The sequence below is a fragment of the Mobula hypostoma genome, chromosome 10 (assembly GCF_963921235.1).
Source record: "Mobula hypostoma chromosome 10, sMobHyp1.1, whole genome shotgun sequence".
Classification (NCBI taxonomy): Eukaryota; Metazoa; Chordata; class Chondrichthyes; order Myliobatiformes; family Myliobatidae; genus Mobula; species Mobula hypostoma.
The window spans coordinates 42,259,507-42,282,288 of record NC_086106.1 but is presented as its reverse complement, the minus strand read 5'-3'; the positions used below and the strand labels follow the sequence as shown (position 1 = coordinate 42,282,288).

At 46.1% G+C, this 22,782-nt stretch overlaps 1 protein-coding gene across 1 annotated transcript in view; it reads left to right on the top strand.

Moving 5' to 3' along the window:
* Window positions 1-22,782, top strand: part of LOC134352526 (probable beta-tubulin polyglutamylase) — an 82,881-nt gene that overhangs the window by 20,973 nt on the left and 39,126 nt on the right. Inside the window, exons 3-6 of the mRNA XM_063059792.1 lie at window positions 923-1,041; window positions 4,206-4,336; window positions 11,543-11,699; window positions 16,128-16,271. Of these exons, the coding sequence (XP_062915862.1) occupies window positions 923-1,041; window positions 4,206-4,336; window positions 11,543-11,699; window positions 16,128-16,271 (551 nt within the window). The remainder of the gene's footprint in view (window positions 1-922; window positions 1,042-4,205; window positions 4,337-11,542; window positions 11,700-16,127; window positions 16,272-22,782) is intronic.

Below are 22,782 nucleotides of genomic sequence, written 5' to 3'. Positions count from 1 at the left end.
TGAGGCTCCTGTACCTCCTTCCTGATGGTTGAGGGGTAATAACTGTTCCTGAACCTGGTGGTGTGGGTTCTGAGGCTTCTGTACCTCCTTCCTGATAGTTGAGGGGTAATAACTGTTCCTGAACCTGGTGGTATAGGTCCTGAGGCTTCTGTACCTCCTTCCTGTTGGCAGCAATGAGGGAGGGAGTCGGATGATGGATGCTAATTTCCTGTGACAATGTTTCATGTAGATATGCTTTACCTGTGATGGAGTGGGCAGCATCCACTACTTTTTGTAGGATTTTCCATTCAAGGGCATTGGTGTTTCCCTACCAGGCTGTGGTGCAGCCTGTCAATATACTCTCCACCACACATCTATCGAAGTTTGACAAAGTTTTAGAGGTCACGCTGAATCTCCACAGGCTCTCAAGGAAGTAGAGGCGCTGCCGTGCTGTCTACAATGGAATTTACAATAAAAACTCCACGTAAACACAGATTGCCAAACAACCATTGTGCAAAAGAATACAATTTGTGTATTAAAGAAAAGCAGGGAACTTGAGTTGTAAAATGTCCTTGAAATGTGAGTTTGCAGTTTGCAGGAAATCTGAAAAATAGTGTCTGGAGAGTAAGAATCTCTTGGATTCACCTGCACCCTACATGAGGACTGAAAAGGGTTCTTGGCTTGAAACATCGACTGTGTATTCAATACCTTAGATGCTGCCTGACCTGCTGTGTTCCTCCGACAGTTTGCATGTGTTGTTCTGGGTTTCCAGCTTCTGCAGAGCCTCTCGTGTTTATGAAGACCCTCCCCATTCCTGCATTTGTTGCTCCGGTGTTTCTCCATTCTCCAGTCCCCAACCTTCCTTCCTTCCTCCTGCGACGGCGGCAATCTATTGGTCTCCAGTCTACAATCACAGACTGAACTGGCATTGTTTCTTTCGCAGTTCACCGTGCAGCCACAATCTTTGGGTTGAAAGAGGTCGGCGAAGAGGAGCAATGGACATTGTACTGGTCGGACAATTTCGTGTCATGGGATAAAGCCATGTCACTAAAGCGGTACCAGGTAATTGACCCATGGAAGAGCCAATGAGAAGCTCCCATTCCGCCCCCACCCCAAGAACCTGCACCATTGTGAAACTCCACTCAGCTTTTAAATTTCATGATGTTGATGCTGTAGTTACAAGGCATTCCTTCCCTCCACTAGCCTGCATGTCAGCCTTGGGCAAGGTGTAGCACCTGGTTAGACCCCCCCCCCCGCCGGCCCACTGATCAGGTCACGTGAAGCCATGGGGGCAGCTGGTGGATGGCCGTATGAGCAGCCAGTGCAGATCAGAAGTCCTGGTGATATAACCACTGACGTCAGGCAGACAATCTCTGAAGAGTATTGACAATGGTTTGGTGGGGAAGGGGTTAACCATAGAACAGAGAATAGTACAGCACAGTACAGGCCCTTCGGCCCACAATGTTGTGCTGACCCTTAAACCCTTCCTCCCATATAACCCCACCACCTTAAATTCCTCCATATACCTGTCTAGCAGTCTCTTAAATTTCACCAGTGTATCTGCCTTCACTACTGATTCAAGCAGTGCATTCCACGCACCAACCACCCTCTGAATAAAAAACCTTCCTCTAATATCCCCCTTGAACTTCACACCCCTTACCTTAAAACCATGTCCTCTTGTACTGAGCAGTGGTGCCCTGGGGAAGAGGCGCTGACTGTCCACTCTATCTATTCCTCTTAATACCTTGTATACCTCTATCATGTCTCCACTCATCCTCCTTCTCTCCAAAGAGTAAAGCCCTATCTCCCTTAATCTCTGATCATAATCCATACTCTCTAAACCAGGCCCCATCCTGTTAAATCTCCTCTGTACCCTTTCCAATGCTTCCACATCCTTCCTGAAGTGAGGCGACCAGAACTGGACATGGTACTCCAAGTGTGGCCTAACCAGTTTTATAGAGCTGCATCATTACCTCGCAACTCTTAAACTCTGTCCCTCAACTTATGAAAGCTAACACCCCATAAGCTTTCTTAACTACCCTATCTACCTGTGAGGCAACTCATATTGTCCCCACCTTCATCAAGTTCCCTCTCTCATTGGTGAATACCGAAGAGAAGTATTCATTGAGGACCTCGCTCACTTCCACAACCTCCAGGCACATCTTCCCACCTTTATCTCTAATCGGTCCTACCTTCATTTCTGTCATCATTTTGTTCTTCACATAATTGAAGAATGCCTGTGTTTTCCTTTACCCTACTCGCCAAGGCCTTCTCATGCTCCCTTCTTGCTCTCCTCAGCCCCTTCTTAAGCTCCTTTCTTGCTACTCTATATTCCTCAATAGACCCATCTGATCCTTGCTTCCTAGACCATGTATGCTGCCTTCCTCCACCTGACTAGTTTTTCCACCTCACTTGTCACCCATGGTTCCTTCAGCCGATCATTCTTTATCTTCCTCACCGGGACAAATTTATCCCTAACATCCAGCAAGAGATCCCTAAACATTGACCACATGTCCATAATACATTTCCCTGCAAAATCATCATCCCAATTCACACCTGCAAGTTCTAGCCTTATAGCCTCATAATTTGCCCTTCCCCAATTAAAATTTTTCCTGTCCTCTCTGATTCTATCCTTTTCCATGATAATGTCAAAGGCCAGGGAGGGGTGGTCACTGTCCTCCAGATGCTCACCCACTGAGAGATCTGTGACCTGACCTGGTTCGTTACCTCATACTAGATCTAGTATGGCATTCCCCCTAGTCGGCCTGTCAACATATTGTGACGGGAATCCATGCTGGACACACTTAACAAACTCTGCCCCGTCTAAACCATTGGAACTAATCAGGTGCCAATCAATATTAGGGAAGTTAAAGTCACCCATGACAACAATCCTGTTATTTTTGCACCTTTCCAAAATCTGCCTCCCAATCTGCTCCTCGGTATTTCTGCTGATACCAGGGTGCCTATAGAATACTCTCAATAGAGTAACTACTCCCTTCCTGTTCCTGACTTCCACCCATACTGACTCAAAAGAGGATCCTGCTACATTACACACCCTTTCAGTAGCTGTAATAGTATCCGTGACCAGTACTGCCACCCCTCCTCCCCTTTCCCCCCTCTCTATCCCTTTTAAAGCACTGAAATCCAGGAATATTGAGAATCCATCCCTACCATCGTGTAAAGACAATACCCAGAAGAAGGCGATGGCAGACCACTTCTGTAGATAACATTTGCTGAGAATAATCACGGTCAGGAGACCGTGATTGCCCACGTCATACGACATAATGGTTATGATGTGCACACAGTACTGTATTTGTCATCGTGGAGCAGAGAGCGAGTTTGTAACTCTGGCGGGAACAAAGGATTTTGGGAATGGCGAGGGTGGAGCACCCCAGGAGGGGTGAGGGACAGGTGGCAGAGAAGGAGTGCCAGGGGTGGGGGGGGGTGCAGACACACCCAGCCCTGAGACACCAGGCAAGGTCACTTGATTCCAAAAACTGGTTTATTAATCATTACAGAATGTCTCTCTGGTGCCTCCCCCTCCCTTTCCCTTTTCCCAACCATGATTCATTCCCCTCTCCCTGCCCCACTTCCCACTCAGTCCGCAATAGACACCCGTATCAGAATCAGGTTTATCATCACTCACACATGTCATGAAATTAGATTTTTTTTGTGGCAGCAGTACATAAAACCACTACAGTACTGTGCACCCCTGGTATTTAGATGTGCTCCTAAGACTTTTGCAGAGTACTCTACCTCATTATGATCTTGCATTTTGTCATTTACCTGTGCTGCATTTTCTGGGCAGCTTTTACACTTTATTCTGTACTTTGATTATTTTACCCTGTTCTGCCTCATTGTACTGATCTGTGTGAACAGTAGGCAAGACAAGCTTTTCACTGATTCTTGGTATGTGCATGAAAATCACAGGAGGTCAGCAGTTTCTGACATACTCAAACCACCCTGTCTGTCACCAGCAATCATTCCACGGTCAAAGTCACTAAGATCACAAATTCTTCCCCCTCTATTCTGATGTTTGGTCTGAACAATGACTGAACTTCTTGACCATGTCTGCATGTTTTATGCATTGAGTTTCTGCCACATGGTTGGCTGATGAGATATTTTATATTCAGGAGCAGGAGCACCTAGTAAAATGGTCACTGAACGTATGCCACGTCATACTGGTATACCGTCTGCATGGATTGATAATTCTTTTCCTCACACAGAAAATGAATTACTTTCTTGGGATGCACGAAATCTGTATGAAGGATTTGCTGGTCATGAACTTAAATCGCATGCTAAGGCAATTCCCAGAAGATTACAACATCTTCCCAAAAAGCTGGCGTTTACCATCTGAGTAAGTTTAAAGACCACCTCGAAATGGAGTGGGGCTCTGTTCATGCGTGTGTGTGTTTCAAACTTTCAAAGTACATTTATTATCAAAGAATGTGTAAATTATACAACCCTGAGATCTCCTTGCTTGTCAGCAGTTGCAAAGGAAGAAATCCAAAAGAACCCAATTAAAACTAAAGGCCAACACCCGATGCGCGGAGAAAGGGAAAAAGCACAAATCATGCAAACAGTAGAAGCAAGCGACAACATTGTGAACCAAAATCTGTATGGTCTCTCTGAACCATAAAGTGTGTGTGTGTGTGTGTGTGTGTGTGTGTATAGGTTATGAAAAGATTAAAGATTAGCCTTACTTGTCACATGTACAGTACATGGAAACATACAGTGATATGTGGTCTCAGGCACAGAGCCGAGAGTGCATCGAACCGGCAGAGCCCGGGTCCCGAGAACGAGGAACGACCTGAGATTTGGACGAGTTAAGTGCCGGGCCAGATTGAAAAGGTCAGGAGGTGACGAACGGGCTGGTATTCAGCTCGCTGCTCGGCAAGGTTTACTGAGCAGTGCGCTGAACTGAGGCTGTGGCCTGCAACGAACAGGCTCCTGGACTGGCTGCAGTGACGACTGGCTTCGTGTCAGTGCACTCACTTCTGTCAACTTCAGTTCTGAAAGTTATTTGCTTACTTTTATTGTTGGCACGATTTAATTTTGTTTCTGCCCATTGGGTGTCTGGCAGTCTTCACTTTTTTAATGGGTTCTTTTATGTTTCGTTGTTCTGTGGCTGCCTGTAAGGAGACGATTCTCAGGATTGGATGTCGTATACCTACTTTGATAATAAATGTACTTGGAACTGCGTCAATGACACTTAGCACCACTTTCCCATCTCTATTACATCAAAGGTTAAAGTTCAAAGTAAATTTATTATCAAGGTACATATATGATATGACCTTGAAATTTGTTTTCTTGCAAGTACAATAGAATTTGTGAAAGACTATAAATAACAAAGACTGACAAACAACCAGTGTGCAAAAGAAGATGGATTGTGCCAAGTTGCAGAGTTCTTGAAAAAGAGTCCATACGGTTGTAGAATGAGTTGAGGGTGGAGGTGAGTGAAGGTATCCATGCTGATGGTTGAGGGGTAATTACTGTTCCTGAACCTGATGGTGTGGGACCCCAGTCTGCTTGGACCTCTTTGTCCAATGAGCTGAGAGCATGGGTGTGGATGTTGGATGCTGTTTTCTTGTGGCAGTTAAGTGTACTTAATGGTGGGGAGGATTTTGCCTGGCATGGACTTTCTATAAACTCTTCCATTAATGCACATTGGTCTAAAGTTGAGATACGTTTTAAAAAAAGCCTCAACATATCTCATCTTAGCAATCTTTGTTGAACATACACCCAAGTTGCAAGGGTCCATTAAGTTAACACCTAATGGAAAGAGATATTAAATGACCATTACCAGTCTCTCCTCCCATGTACCCACCCTCACCCCCTCTCACTCTCCCTGTCACTTCCTCTGTTGCTTCCTCTTCCCACTCATACCCACTCTCTCTCCCAATACTCCCCCCACTCCCCTGCCACTCTGCTCTTGCACTCCCCCGCTCCCAATCCCCCATGCATGCCCTCCAACACACAGCTCCCAATCCCCCCTTTCACTCCCCCCAACACCCCTCCCACTCCCCTCTCTGAGTCCTCTCTCCCACTCCTCCCTCCACTACCACCTCCCCTCCCCTCTCACATCTGTATCATACAGCTCTCCAGTGATGTGGATGCAGCGTATAAGATATAGCTGACCAATCTCCCATCATTGCCCAAAGGCAAAGGTACCCACATGATTGTTATAATGCCTGCATCCCTCACCTGCTTGAAAAATTATGATGTCAAAGGCAAGTGCTCATTCAATAGTCAACAAATTAGGAAAAGAGATGGCAAGGTGGGACTTGTTAGGCAAAGAGATTGCATGGTGGGACTTGTTAGGCAAAGAGATGGTGTAGTGGGACTTGTTGGGCAAAGAGATGGCGTGGTGGGACTTGTTAGGCAAAGGGATGGTGTGGTGGGACTTGTTGGGCAAAGGGATGGCGTGGTGGGACTTGATAGGCAAAGGGATGGCGTGGTGGGTCTTGTTGGGAAAAGAGATGGCGTGGTGGGACTTGTTAGGCAAAAGAATGGCGTGGTGAGACTTGTTGGGCAAAGAGATGGCCCGGTGGGACTTGTGGCCTCCAGTTAAATTGACAGCAACAAAAGAGAGTTAATTTAAAATAAGTCTCTGCAATCAGCAGCAAATATATTTCAGCCATGTCTCCTGACTAAAAGCAGTGAGTGAAGGAGAGCTGAACAAGGTACAGAGGGAATGGATCTTTGATGTAGAAAGGAAAGCTAGGGGTCCAAGTTCATAACTCCCTGCAAATGGCCATGCAGATAGGTAGGGTGGTCAAGAGGGTGTACAGAAGTCTTTGCCTTCTTGGTTGTACACTCAGTACCCGAGTAAAGACGACATTTCACAGCTGTATAAAGCTTCAGTCAGCCTCCATTTGGAGTATTGTTGCAGTCTGGTCACCCTATTGCAGGAAGGATATGGAGGCTCAGACTGCAGGACCATAAGACACAGGTGCAGAATTGGGCCATTTGGCTCATCGAGTCTGCTCCGCATTCCATCATGGCTGATCTATTATCCCTCCCAAACCCACTCTCCAGCCTTCTCCCTATAACCTTTGACACTCTGACTAATCAAGAACTTATCAGCCTCCACCAGTGGTTTGTCCTCCACAGTCATCTGTGGCAATGAATTCCACATGTTCACCACCTTCTGGCTAAAGAAATCCCTCCTCATCTCTGTTCTGAAGGGACGTCCTTGTACTTTGAGGTCTTGAACTCTCCCACGATTCTCCTCTAGGGGAGAAAGTGGTCCAGGGACTGACTTACACAGGCGTGGGGACATTTGATTGGATTTTGAGGACGGGTAACTAGACCATAGACAGGGACTTGGCCTCCACAGCTGTCTGTGGCAACAAACTCTGCTGATTCACCACTCTAGCTGTAGCTCAGGAGTTACCAACCTGTTTTATGCCATTGACCCCTACCGTTAACCAAGGGATCCATCGACCACAGAATGGGAATCCCTACAAGACCAGCTGAGAAATTTTTTCTCGTATCCGTTGAATATGGACGTCTCTCTATTTTGACACTGTGCCCTTTGGTCTGAGACTCACTTGAGAGAGGATGCAGAAAAGGTTGGCCAGGATGCTGCCTGACTGAGAGAGGATAAATCTCTTTTGTCTCCACATTGAGGTTGGACAAGATTGGGATTTTTTTCTTGGGAGTGCAGGAGGCCGAGGGAAGTTTATAAACGTTGGACAAGATTAGATTATGAGGACATTCAGTCCACGTTTATTGTCATTTAGAAATGCATGCATTAAGAAATGATTCAATGTTCCTCCAGTATAATATCACAGAAACACAGGACAGACCAAGACTAAAAGGGACACAAACCACATAATTATAACATATAGTTACAACAGTGCAAAGGAATACCGTAATTTGATAAAGAGCAGACCATGGGCATGGTTTAAAAAAAAGTCTCAAAGTCCCGATAGCCCCAACATCTCACGCAGACAGTAGAAGGGAGAGACTCTCCCTACCATGAGCCTCCAGTGTTGCAAACTTGCCGATGCAGCATCCTGGAAGCACCCGACCACAGCCGAAAACTTCGAGCCTCTGACACCGAGCACCATCTCTGCCGAGCGCTTCGACCCCGCCCCGGCCGCCGAGCAACGAGCAAAGCCGAGGATTCGGGGCCTTCCCCTCCGGAGATTTCGGATCACACAGTAGCAGAGGCAGTGAAACAGGCATTTCAGAAGTTTCACCAGATGTTCCTCCGTGCTCTCACATCTGCCTCCGTCAAATCAGAATTGTGCACGGCACCCTACTTGACAGATAACAGATATTCATCACCGGAGTGGCCGCTGCGCGCTGTGTCGCGTCGTCATCTTCTCCTCTGCAATTGGGTTATTTTATCTGGAGTGCAGGAGGATGAGGAAAGTTTATAAAGGTTGGACAAGTTTGGGTTATAGACAATGGACAATAGGTGCAGGAGTAGGCTATTCAGCCCTTCGAGCCGGCACCGCCATTCACTGTGATCATGGCTGATCATCCACAATCAGTACCCCGTTCATGCCTTCTCCCCATATCCCTTGACTCTGCTATCATTAAGAGCTCTATTTAATTCTTTCTTGAAAGCATCCAGAGAATTGGCCTCCACTGCCTTCTGAGGCAGAGCATTCCACAGATCCACAACTCTCTGGGTGAAAAAGTTCTTCGTCAACTCCGTTCTAAATGGCCTACCCCTTATTCTCAAATTGTGGCCCCTGGTTCTGGACTGCCCCAACATCGGAAACATGTTTCCTGCCTCTAGCATGTCCAATCCCTTAATAGTCTGAAATGTTTCAATCAGATCCCCTCTCCTTCTAAATTCCAGTGTATACAAGCCCAGTCGCTCCAATCTTTCAACATATGACAGTCCCAGCATCCCAGGAATTAACCTCGTGAACCTCCGCTGCATTCCCTCAATAGCAAGGATGTACTTCCTCAAATTTGGAGACCAAAACTGTACACAATACTCCAGGTGTGGTCTCACCAGGGCCCTGCACAACTGCAGAAGGACGACTTTGCTCCTATACTCAACTCCCCTTGTTATGAAGGCCAACATGCCATTAGCTTTCTTCACTGCCTGCTGTACCTGCATGCTTACTTTCAGTGACTGATGAACAAGGACACCTAGATCTTGTTATACTTCCCCTTTTCCTAACTTGACACCATTCAAATAGTAATCTGCCTTCCTGTTCTTGCGACCAAAGTGGATAACCTCACATTTATCCACATTAAACTGTATCTGCCCACACACCCAACCTGTCCAAGTCATCCTGCATTATCTCAACATCCTCCGCACATTTCACACTGCCACCCAGCTTTATGTCATCTGCAAATTTGCTAACGTTACTTTTAATCCCTTCATCTAAATCACTAATATATGTTGTAAATAGCTGCAATCCCAGCATCGAGCCTTGCCGTACCCCACTAGTCACCGCCTGCCATTCTGAAAGAGACCCATTAATCCCTACTCTTTGTTTCCTGTCTGCCAACCAATTTTCTATCCCTGTCAGTACCCTACCCCCAATACCATGTGCTCTAATTTTGCCCACTAATCTCCTATGTGGGACCTTATCAAAGTCTTTCCGTAAGTACAGGTACACTACATCCACTGGCTCTCCCTTGTCCATTTTCATAGTTACATCCTCAAAAAATTCCAGAAGAATAGTCAAGCATGATTTCCCCTTCATAAATCCATGCTGAGTTGGACTGATCTGTTTCTGGTATCCAAATGTGCTGCTATTTCATCTGTTATAATTGACTCCAGCATCTTCCCCGGCACTGATGTCAGGCTAACTGGTCTATAATTCCCTGTTTTCTCTCTCCCTCCTTTCTTAAAAAGTGGGATAACATTAGCTACCCTCCAGTCCTCAGGAACTGATCCTGAATCTGTAGAACATTGGAAAATAATTACCAATTCGTCCACGATTTCTAGAGGGTTGTTTTATCGGGGGTGCAGGATAGAAACATAAGGTTTCGGGGCTAAGGACTGGAGGCCTGTCTGAATGTATGAGTGGATGGGTGAGTGGCAGAGTGGAAGAGGAGCTTTCAGAGTCATAGAAAAGTACAGCACAGAAACAGGCTCTTTGGTCCATCTGGTCCATGCTGAACCATTTAAACAGCCTAGTCTCATTGGCTGCACCGGGACAATAGCTCTTCATACTTCCTACCATCCATGTACCTATCCAAACTTCTCTTAAACATTGAAATCGAGCTTACAGGCACCACTTGCGCTGGCAGCTCGTTCCACACTCTCACCACCCTCTGGGTGAAGAGGCTTCCCTTCAGGTTCCCGTTAAACTTTTCAGCTTTCACCTTTAACCTGTGACCTCTGGTTGCACTCCCTCCTAACCTCAGTAGAAAAAGCCAGCTTGCTTTTACCCTATCTCTACCCCTCATAATTTTGTGTACCTCTCACTCTTCCGCATTCCAAGGAATAAATTCCTGACCTATTGAGCCGTTCCTTGTAACTCCTCCAATCTATCTCCCAGACCCGGCAGCATCCTTGTAGATTTTCTCTGTATTGTTTCAACCTTACTTACGACTTTCCTGTACATTTGTAGGCGACCGAAACTGCACAGAATACTCCAAATTTGCCATGTTTTGTTGCTTGTGTTGCTCTGCTGAACATGGTGGGCACACGACGTTGTCACCGGAACATGCTGCCCCCTAGCACACTTTGGTTGTGTTGTCTGTTAACAAAGTGGCATGTTTCACTGTCTGTTTCGGTGCACCTCCGATAAGTAAATGAACCTGATCTGATCTGAATTGTGGTCTGTAAAAAAATAGGTTGTATAGTCAACGCATAGAGTTGGTGTGATGTTTATCATTGTTTTATGCCCCAAAGCCGGTTTGTTTAAAGATGATCTTAAAGGAGAGTTTAACCTGTCAAATCTCACCCACTTTTGCCAGAATGTGTGTCGATATTTGTCCCTGCTCATCCTTTGTTTTGCCAATGCAAATGACACATTTCACTGTATATTTTGACGTACCTGTGAGGTATCTATGAATCTGAACTTTTAACAGTGAAATCAGCAAATCTGGTTGATGGAGGGTTTACAGGAACGTAAACCACAGTAGACAGTAGTGATGGCTGGAGTTGAGTAGTGTGGAAGAGAACAGGGGTGCAGCGGGCGTGCTGGAATCCGTGCTGGTCTGGGGTGGCTGGTTGCTCCTGTCGGTGCTGTCCTCTAGTGTCCACTCCATGGAATACAAGCTTGATTGCTTGCGGCGGACCCAGCATGAGACAAGCTCATTTGCCCTCGCCTGCTGAAGCAGGGCAAGTTGAGGAACTGCTGCAAGCTTATTCCTGGCTCCAGGTCAACATCCCAAGCACCCCATCAAACTTCAGGCCTGTGCTATAATTTTTGGTGACTGTATGTCCTATCATAACTGTATGTACTGTGTGTGTCTTTGTGTGCTTGTGCTTTGCAACTTTGGCCCCAGAGAAATGCTGTTTCATTTAGCAGCATACATGTGTACGGCCGGATGAGAATTAAACTTGAGCTCAACCTTGAACTTAAAGACCTTATGACCTTCTTCTCTCAGTACTAATGAGTGCTTCTCGCTGCAGATATCTTGATTTTGCGGCCTACTATGAAGCTGAGAAACCCAAGACCTTCATCTGCAAGCCAAATCCTGAATATGACTGGCGCAGCATCTTTTTGACCCAGGACATCAGAGATACGCAGTCCAGGAAGGACGCGATCTGCCAGGTCTACATTCCGAAGGTACTTTACTGCATTCTTGACTCTCTGCCTAGAACGTTAACTTTTTATCTGCATTTTGGTTTCCCTCTTGCCCCTTCTCTTCTCCTCCTCCTTCCCTCTCTCCCACGGTCCACTGTCCCCTCCTATCAGATTCCTCCTCCTTCAGCCCCTTGCCTCTTCCACCTATCACCTCCCAGCTTCTTACTTCATCCCCTGCCCCCTCCCCTACCCCCCCATCCCCACCCACCTTTCTCCTCACCTGGTCTCACCAATCGAGCTTGTGGCAGGTTCCCTTTGCACCCCTTCTCTTCTCCTCTGCTCCCTCTGGAGCCCCTTCTCCTTCCCTTTCTTCCATAACCAACGGGAGTTATCATCTTGTTATTTCATCTTCTCATTATTTATTGCTATTGATTTATATTTGCATTTCCACAGTTTGTTGTCTTCTGCACTCTAGTTGACCTTTCACTGATCCTGTTATAGTTACTCTTCGATGGATTTGCTGAAAATTAATCTCAGGGTTGTACATGGTGACATACACGTATTTTGATAATAAAATTTACTTTGAGCTTTGAACATAGACTACTCTCCTCTCTTATTATATTCCTCCTTCAGCCTTTTCCATTTTGCACCCAACTCCTTTTGGCCTCTGATCATCCACACCCACCTACCTTCCCCGCCCCACCCCCCACCTCACCTGGCTTCACCTAGCACCTGCCACGTTCTCCTCCCCCTCCCAACCCACCTTCTTATTCTGGCTTCTTGCCCCCTTCCTTTCCTGTCCTGGTGAAGGGCCTCAGCTCAAAACATCAATTATTTATTCCTTTCTTTCGATGCTGCCTGACCTGCTGAGTTGCTCCAGCATTGTGTGTGTGTGTGTGTGTCTGAATTTCCAGCATCTGCTGAACCTCTTGTGTTTATGATTTACTGCACTCTTTCCTGCTGAGTATAGGCTGTCATAGGGGTGGATCCTAAAATAGACTTTGCTTTATTCGTTATGTTCTGCGTCATATGACGTGGACGATAGTCATAGTCATACTTTATTGATCCCGGGGGAAATTGGTTTTCGTTACAATTGCACCATAAATGATTAAACAGTAATATCTAAATTATGCCAGTAAATAAGTCCAGGACCAGCCTATTGGCTCAGGGTGTCTGACCCTCCAAGAGAGGAGTTGTAAAGTTTGATGGCCACAGGCAGGAATAGACTTCTTATGACGCTCTGTGTTGCATCTCGGTGGAATGAGTCTCTGGCTGAATGTACTCCTGTGCCCAACCAGTACAGTATGCAGTGGATGGGAGACATTGTCCAAGATGGGATACAACTTGGACAGCATCCTCTTTTCAGACACCACCTTCAGAGAGTCCAGTTCCATCCTCACAACATCACTGGCATTACGAATGAGTTTGTTGATTCTATTGGTGTCTGTTATCCTCAGCCTGCTGCCCCAGCACACAACAGCAAACATGATCGCACTGACCACCACAGACTCATAGAACATCCTCAGCATCATCCGATAGATGTTAAAGGACCTCAATCTCCTCAGGAAATAGAGACGGCTCTGACCCTTCTTGTAGACAGCCTCAGTGTTCTTTGACCAGTCCGGTTTATTGTCAATTCGTATCCCCAGGTATTTGTAATCCTCCACCATGTCCACCCTAACTCCCTGGATGGAAACAGGGGTCACCGGTACCTTAGCTCTCCTCAGGTCTACCACCAGCTCCTTAGTCTTTTTCACATTAAGCTGCAGATAATTCTGGTCACACCATGTGACACAGTTTCCTACTGTAGCCCTGTACTCAGCCTCATCTCCCTTGCTGATGCATCCAACTATGGCAGAGTCATCAGAAAACTTCTGAAGATGACAAGGCTCTGTGCATTAGTTGAAGTCCAAGATGTAAATGGTGAAGAGAAAGAGAGACAAGACAGTCCTCTGTGGAGGCCCAGTGCTGCTGATAACTGTGTCGGACACACAGTGTTGCAAGCACACGTACTGTGGTCTGCCAGTCAGGTAGTCAAGAATCCATGACACCAGGAAAGCATCCACCTGCATTGCTGTCAGCTTCTCCCCCAGCAGAGTAGGGCGGTTGGTGTTGAACGCACTGGAGAAGTCAAAAAACATGACCCTCACAGTGCTCGCTGGCTTGTCCAGGTAGGCGAAGACACGGTTCAGCAGGTAGATGATGGCATCCTCAACTCCTAGTCAGGGCTGGTAGGCGAACTGGAGGGGATCTAAGTGTGGCCTGACCATAGGCCGGAGCAGCTCCAGAACAAGTTTCTCCAGGGTCTTCATGATGTGGGAGGTCAATGCCACCGGTCTATAAACATTGAGGCCACTAGGGTGCGGCGTCTTCGGCACAGGGACGAGGGAACCCTCCGGAGCCTCAGGCTCAGGTTGAAGACATGGCGAAGTACTCCACATAGCTGAGGGGCACAGGCTTTGAGCACCCTGGTACTGACACCATCCGGTCCTGCAGCCTTGCTTGGGTTGAGACGTTTCAGCTGTCTTCTCACCTGTTCAGCTGTGAAGCCCACCGTGGTGGTTTCGTGTGGGGAAGGGGTATCGCCATGAGAGCAGGGTGGGGGGGCTGTGAGGAGGGGTAGGAGGGAAGAGTGGAATATGTGTTGGTTGGGGGCCGACAACAAATGGGGATGGGCAGGGGCCACAATGTCAAATCTGTTAAAGAACAGGTTAAGTTTGTTGGCCCTGTCCACACTGCCTTCAGCTCCTCTATTGCTAGTTTGCCGGAACCCAGTGATGGTCCTCATCCCACTCCAGACCCCTCTCATGTTGTTCTGCTGGAGCTTCCACTCAAGCTTCCTCCTATACCTGTCTTTAGCCTCCTTGATCCTAGCTTTCAGGTCCCTCTGTATTGCCCTCAGCTCCTCCCTATATCCATCTCTAAATACCTTCTTTTTAGCGTTCAGGATGTCCTTAATGTCCTTTGTTACCCATGGCTTGTTATTTGAATAACAAAGGACAGTTCTTGTCAGAACATTGCAGTCCTTCCATGACCATGATTGTTCTTGGCCAATTTTTCCACCGAAGTGGTTTGCCATCGCCCTGTTCTGGGTAGGGGTGGGTGACCCCCAGCCATTATCAATACTCTTCAGAGATTGTCTGCCTGGCACCAGTGATCGCATAACCAGGACTTGGGAACTGCACCGGCTGCTCATACGACTATCCACCCCCTGCTTCCACGGCTTCACATGATCCTGATCCAGGAGCTAAGCAGGTGATACACCTTGCCCAAGGGTGACCTGCAGACCTTACGTCTCCTTTGGTGGAGACCTATCCCACCCCATTACTCAGCCAAGATAATGGAAATTTTATTACTGCTCTGGTGGTAATTTTGTGTTTGGACCGGGTATCCACAGCATTTGGTCACGGTGAGTGATAGGCTGGTGGTAATGGTGGAAATTTGGGTAAGAAGGAAATCGGGGGATTTGAAGATGTGTGGATTGAGTGGGATAGTGGGGGGCATAATTCACGAATGGAATAAGGACTTGAGGGATAGGCTAGGCAGGAATTTCCATTAGCAAATCCCTTTTGTGATTGTCGAGCCAACTTCACATGCTAAACTGATTATGCATTGGAGTGGGATTGATCAGAGGGAATTTTGAGGGTTTCTGTGTCGAGGGCTGGAGTAGGGGTAAGTCCGAAGGAAAGGACCAGATGCAGATAAACAGAAGAGTTTCTGCAGGTGCTGAAAATCCAAAGTAACATATCCAAAATGCTGGGGGAAGTTAGCAGGTCAGGCAGCATCTATGCAGAGGAAAAAAGAGTCGACGTTTCAGCCCAAGACCCTTCATCTGGAATGCAGACACACATTTCAAAAATTAGTTACGAATGCAGATGGCGACCGAGGGTTCAGCACCGGATGACTGCGTTCTGATCACTGATGGGATCCCTCTGCCTCCAGGGAAGGAACCTGTGGCAGCCTATCGCTGTATGGCGGCTCAGGTGGCCAGAGGGTAGGCCTCCGCAGTGTCTCTTTCTCTTTTGACAATGTCAAAGGATGTTACCGAGGTTCTGTGTTCACGGACTGGACTACTGGGTTCTTGTACTCTGGCCTTTTTCAGTCTGATGGATTTTATATTCTGGATTTTTCCCCATTCTTTCCTGTTTTTTATTTGAGTGGGCAGAGGGTGGGGGGATTTGGGGATTGATGTTCTGTGTTTTGTGCAGGGGAAGGGGGATTTGGGGGGGTTGATGATTGTGTTGCTGTTCTTTTTTCTATGGGGGGGTGGGTGCATGGGTTTGATGTTTCTCTTTCAACGACCTCCATGTTTTTTCCTTTGTTCTGTGGCTATCTGGAGAAGATGAATCTCATCTTCATTCATTCATTCAATCATTCATCTCATCAAGAGTTGTTCACTGCATACATACTTTGATAATAAGTGAAACCTTTGAACTTCACAGTGTGTTAACTCTTCCTCTACTTGTGCAGCCCTTCACTTTGGATGGTTTCAAGTTTAACCTCAGGCTCTACGTCTTGGTTACTTCCTGTGACCCTCTACGGATATACCTCTACAATGAGGGCCTGGTCTGCTTTGCCACTAAAAAGTATTCCGAACCGACCGAAAAGAATTTAGTAAGTGACACATTGACTTATCTTTAAGACATACAGTTAATTCTCTGAAAGTACGATCCTACTTTTATAAGAGGTTAATTCTTGCCTAACTCACTGTTGTATGGAAGTAATCGACTCGGGTGGGATCTTGCTGTTACATTCCCAACCCCAGCCAAAAGCTGACTAGTCTGTCTGTGGGGGCGGGGAGTGGGAGGTTGGTGTGGTTACAGAAGCATCTCCTAACGAGTCTAGTTCGCAAAGCTTACAAGACAAGGTCAGCAAAAGCCCTTCCCACCATTGAGCACGTCTACAATGAGCGCTGCCATAAGAAAGCAGCAACTATCATCAGGGATACCCACCATCCAGACCATGCTGTCTTCTCATCAGGAAGAAGGCACAAGAGCCGTAGATCTGTCACCGTAAGTTTCAGGAACAGTTATCACCCTACAACCATCAGGCTCCTGAACCAGTGTGGATAACTTCACTCAGTTCAACACTGAACTGGTTCCACAACCTATGGACTAACTTTCAAGGACTCTACAACTCATGTCCTCAATGCTTCTGTCTGTCTTTATGTATTTGCGCAGTTTGTCTTCTTTTGTACAGGTTATTTGGCTGTGTCTGTGTGTTGTTTTTCGTCAGTTCTATTGTATAAGACCATATGAGATAGGAGCAGAATGGGCCATTCAGTTCATCGAGTCTGTCACCATTTCATCATGGCTGATCCACTTTCCCTCTCAACCCCAATCTCCTGCCTTCTCCCGGTAACCTTTCACACCCTGAGTAATGAACAATCTATCACCTCTGCCTTCAGTATACCCAATGACCTGGCCTCCACAGCCCTCCATCTGCACAATTAATTCCACAGATTCACAACCCTCTGGATAAAGAAATTCTCTTCATCTCCATTCTAAATGAACGTCCTTCTATTCTAAGGCTGTGCCCTCTGGTGCTGGAGTCCCCCACCATAGGAAACATCCTCTTCACATCCAATCTGCCTACACCTTTCAACATTCAATAGGTTTCAATGAGATTGCCTCTCAGTCTTCTAAATTCTCATGCGTACAGGCCCAGAACCATCAAGTGCTCCTCCTGTAGTCGTTCTGGTGAACCGCCTCTGCACCCTCTCCAATGTCCGCTCATCCTTTCTTAGATAAGGACTCACGAAACTCCAAGTGAGGCCTCACCAGTGCTTTATAAAGCCTCAACATTAACTCCTTGTTTTTATATTCTAGTCCTCTCGAGATGAATGCTAACGTTGCATTTACTATCATCACCACAGACTCAACCTGCAAATTAACCTTCAGGGAATCCTGCATGAAGGCTCTCTCATCCCTTGCACCTCAGATTTTTGGATTTTCTGCCTGCTTAGAAAATAGTCTACCCTTTTGTTCCTTCTGCCAAAGTGTATGATCATAAACTTCCTGACACTGTAACTGTTATACTCTGTTCTGCGTCTGCCACTTTGCGTATTCTCCTTATCTGTCCAAGTCCTTCTGCAGGCTCCCTGCTTCTTCAACACTACCTGCCCCTCCACCTATCTTCATATCATCCGCCAGTCGGCCACAAAACCAACAATTCTGTCTTCATAGACAATACAGAAAGAAGCAGTTACTCCCCGCCCCCAACACTGATTCCTGTGGGACGCCAGTGGGTGGTGAACACCTGCACAAAAATGAATCTCAGGCTAGTATATGGTGATATAGTCGTACTTCGATAATCAATTTACTTTGAAATTTGAACTTTGAAGATTTTATAAGTTTGTCACATGTACATCAAAACATCAAAACTGGGCTGAGAAGTGGCAGATGGAGTTCAACCCAGATAAGTGTGAAGTGGTTCATTTTGGTAGGTCAAATATGATAGCAGAATATAGCTAATGGTTAGACTCTTGGCAGTGTGGAGGATCAGAGGGATCTTGGGGTCCAAAGCCACAGGATGCTCAAAGCAGCTACGCAGGTTGACTCTGTGGTTAAGAAGGCATATGGTGTATCGGCCTTCATCAATCGTGGAATTGAATTTAGGAGCCGAGAGGTAATGTTGCAGCTATATAAGACCCTGATCAGACCCCACTTGGAGTACTGTGCTCAGTTCTGATTGCCTCACTACAGGAAGGATGTCGAAACCATAGAAAGGGTGCAGAGGAGATTTATAAGGGTGTTGGGGAGCATGCCTTATGAGAATAGGTGAACTCGGCCTTTTCTCCTTGGAGCAACGGAGGATGAGAGGTGACCTTATAGAGGTGTTTAAGATGATGAATGGCATTGATTGTGTGGATAGTCAGAGGCTTTTTCCCAGGGCTGAAATGGCTAGCACAAGAGGGCATAGCTTTAATGTGCTTGGAAGTAGGTACAGAGGAGATGTCAGGGGTAGTTTATTTACTCAGAGAGTGGTGAGTGAGTGGAATGGGCTGCCGGCGGTGGTGGTGGAGGCGGAAATGACAGGGGTCCCTGCCTTTTTCGCACCGCGGACCGGTTTAAGATTGACAATATTCTTGCGGACCGGCCAACGGTGTTGGGGGTGGGTGGTGTTCAAGTTCGACAGTGTGTGACAGGGAATGAGGAACGGTGCAGCTGACTCATATCGTTTCATATTGCCAAATCATATCGTTTCCTCGCGGCCCGGTAGCACATGCTTTGTGGCCTGGTACCTTTCCGCGGCCCGGTGGTTGGGGACCACTGTTTTAAGAGACTCCTGGATGGATACATGGAGCTTGGAAAAATAGAGGGCTATGGATAAGCCTAGGTAATTCTAAGGTAAGGACATGTTTGGCACAGCTTTGTGGGCCGAAGGCCTGTGATGTACTGTCGGTTTTCTGTGTTTCTATCCTCATAATCCAATCCAGGCAGCATCCTGGTAATCCTCCTAAATATTGAGGAAAATTGATGATTCCATTGTAAAACAGATTGAAAATGGGAGGTTGTGTGATATAACACTCAAGGATATATCTAGCCAAGGTTATTGGCCCTGCATCTTGTCCGGAGTTAATCTGCCTTGATTTCAAGAAAAAGCAATAGAGTCATAGAAAAGTACAACACAGAAACAGGCTTTTTGGCCCATCTAGTTGGTGCCAAACCATTTAATCTGCCAAATCCCATCAACCTGCACTCGGACCATAGCTCTCCATACCCCTCCCATCCAAACTTCTCTTAAATGTTGATATCAAAATCATATTCACATGAGGTTACGCATTGTATCGGAGGGATAGGAAGGTAGGCAGAGGGGGTGGTGTAGCTCTGCTGGTAAAGAACAGCATCAAATCAGCAGAAGGGTGTGGCATAGAATCAGAAGATGTTGAATCCTTGTGAGTTCAGATAAGAAACTGCAAGAGTAATGGCAGTTATATACAGGCCTCCCAACAGTAACTGAGACATGGAGCACAGATTACAACAGGAAAAGGAAAAAGGTGTTTCAAAAGGGTAACGTTATGGTAGTCATGGGAGATTTTATCATGCAGCTCGATTGGGAAAATTAGGTTGGTAATGGATTTCAAGAGAGTGAGTTTGTTGAATGCCTAAGAGATGGGTTTTTAGAGCAGTTTGTCATTGAGCCTGCTGGGGGATCACCTACACTGGATTGGGTGTTATGTAATGAACTGGAGGCGATTAGGAAGCTGAAGGTAAAGGAACCCTTAGGAGTCAGTGAACACAATATGATTCAGATAGGGAGAAAGTAGAGTCTGATGTAGCGATATTTCAGTGGAGAAAAGGAAATTTGAAAGGAAAGTAAAGTAAAGGTATGAGAGAGGAATTGGCCAGAGTAAATTGGGAGGAGATGCTGGCAGGGAAGACAGCAGAGCAGCAATGGCACAAGTTTCTGGGGAAAAAATGGGGAAGGTGCAGGATAAATGTATTCCAAAATCAAAGAAATACTCGGATGGCAAAATGCTACAACCGTAGCTGACAAGGGAAGTCAAAACTAATGTAAAAGCAAAAGAGAGGGTATACAACAGAGCAAAAATTAGTGGGAAGATAGAAGGTTGGGAAGCTTTTATAACCCTAGAGAGAGCAACTAAAAGAATCATTAGGAGGGAAAAGATGAAATATGAAAGCAAGCTAGCAAATAATATCAAAGTTGATAGAAAAAGCATTTTCAAGTATATAAAAAAAAAGGAGAAATGAGAGTGGATATAGGACCGCTAGAAACTGAGCCCAGAGAAATAATAACGGGGGACAAGAGGTGGCAAATGAACTAAATGAGTATTTTGCACCAGTCCTCACTGTGGAAGACACTAGCAGTGTGCCAGATTTGAAGAGTGTGAGGGAAGAGAAGTGAGTGCAGTTTCTATTACAAGGTTGAAGGTGCTCAAAAAGCTGAAAGACCAAAAGGTACTTTTTTCACCTGCACCAGATGAACTGCAAACTGGGGTTTTGAAAGAGGTAGTGGTAGTGAGTGTTGAGGCATTTGTAATGATCTTTCAAAAATCATTGGACTCTGGTATGAAAATTCCAAATGTCACTTCACTCTTTAAGAAAGGAGGGAGGCAGCAGAAAGGAAATTATAGACCAGTCAGCCTGACCTCAGTGGTTGGGAAGATGTGGGAGTTGATTGTTAAGGATGAGGCTATAGAGTACTTGGTGACACAGGACAAGATAGGACAAAGTCAACACGGTTTTCTTAAGGGAAAATACTGTCTGACGAACCTGTTGGAATTCTTTGAGGAGATTACAAGTAGGATAGATAAAGGGGACGCAGTGGACATTGTATATTTGGGCTTTCAGGAGGTGCCACACATGAGGCTGCTTACCAAGTTAAGAGCCCATGGTATTACTGGGAAGTTATTAACATGGTTAGAGCATTGGCTAATTAGTCGGAGGCAGCGAGTGGGAATAAAAGGATCCCTTTCTGGATGGCTGCCAGTGAGTAGTGGTGTTCTACAGGGGTTGGTGTTGGACCACTTCTTTTTATGCTGTATATAAATGACTTAGATGGTGAAATAGATGGCAAGTTTGCAGATGATACGGAGATTGGTGGAGGGGCAGGTAGTGTGGAAGAAGCAGGTAGGATGCAGAAGGACAGATAGATTAGGAGAATGGGCAAGAAAGTGGCAAATGAAATACAATGTTGGAAAATGCATAGTTATGCATTTTGGTAGTAGAGATAAATGTTCAGATTATTTTCTAAATGGGAAGAAAAATTCAAAAATTTGTGATGCAAAGGGACTTGGGAGTCCTTGTACAGAACACCCTAAAGGGTAACTTGCAGGTTGAGTCAGTGGTGAGGAAGGCAAATGCAATGTTAGCATTCATTTCAAGAGGTCTAGAATACAAGAGCAGGGACATGATGCTGAGGCTTTATAAGGCACTGCTGAGGCCTCACCTTAAGCACTGTGAACTGTTTTGGGCTCCTTATCTAAGAAAAGATGTGCTGGCATTGGAGAGGGTTGAGAGGAGGTGCACAAGGATGAGTCTGGGAATGAAAGGGTTATCATATGAGGAACATCTGATGTATCTGGGCCTGTACTCGCTGGAATTTAGAAGGATGAGAGGGGATCTGATTGAAACCTTTCGAATATTGGAAGTCCTAGGCAGAGTAGACGTGGAAAGAATGTTTCCCATGGTGGGGGAGTCTAGGACAAGAGAGCAGAACCTCAAGGTAGAGGGGCATCCGCTTAAAACAGAGATGCGGAGAAAGTTCTTCAGTCAAAGGGTGGTGAATTTGTGGAATTTGTTACCACAGGCAGCTGTAGAGGACAGGTCGTTGGGTGTATTTAAGGCAGAAATTGATTAGTTCTTCAATGGCCATGGCACCAAAGTTACGGGGAGAAGGCTGGGTGGTGGGGTTGAGGAGGGGAGGAAAAGGATCAGCCATGATTGAATGGCGGAGCTGATGATGAGCCAAATGGCCTAATTCTGCTCCTGTGACTTATGGTTTTATGGTAGTACAGAGAAATTAACGCCGTGAACGTTAGGACTGAAAAATGCGTTCAAACAGAGGGATCCGTAACTTCTTGAAAAAGAAATCACAGGTAGGTAGGGTCGTAAAGAGAGCTTTTGGCACACTGGCTTTCATAAGTCAAGGTATTGAGTACAGAAGTTGGGATGTTATGTTGGAACCACTTCTTTTTACATTATATATCAAGGATTTCGATGATGGAGTTGATGGCTTCGAGGCTAAGCTAGCGAACGATCCGAAGATCGGTGGGGGTGGTGGGGGCAGGTAGTATCGAGGAAGCAGAGAGGTGCAGAAGGATTTAGACAGTGTAGGAGAATATGCAAAGAGGTGGCAGACGGAAAACAGTGTTGGGAAGTGTATGGTCATGCACTTCGGTAGAAAACTTAAAAGCATAGACAATTGTATGACTGGAGAGAAAACTCAAAAATCGGAGGTGCAAAGGGACTTGGGAGTCTTCAAGCAGGATTCCATAAAGGTTAATTTGTTGGTTAAGTCAGTGATAAGGAAGGTGTTAGCATTCATTTTGAGAGGAATAGAACATAAAAACAAGGATATAATGTTTTATATGGAACACTCACAGAATGCTGGAAGAGCTCAGCAGGCCCAGGAGCATCTATGGAGTATTTGGGGCCCTGAA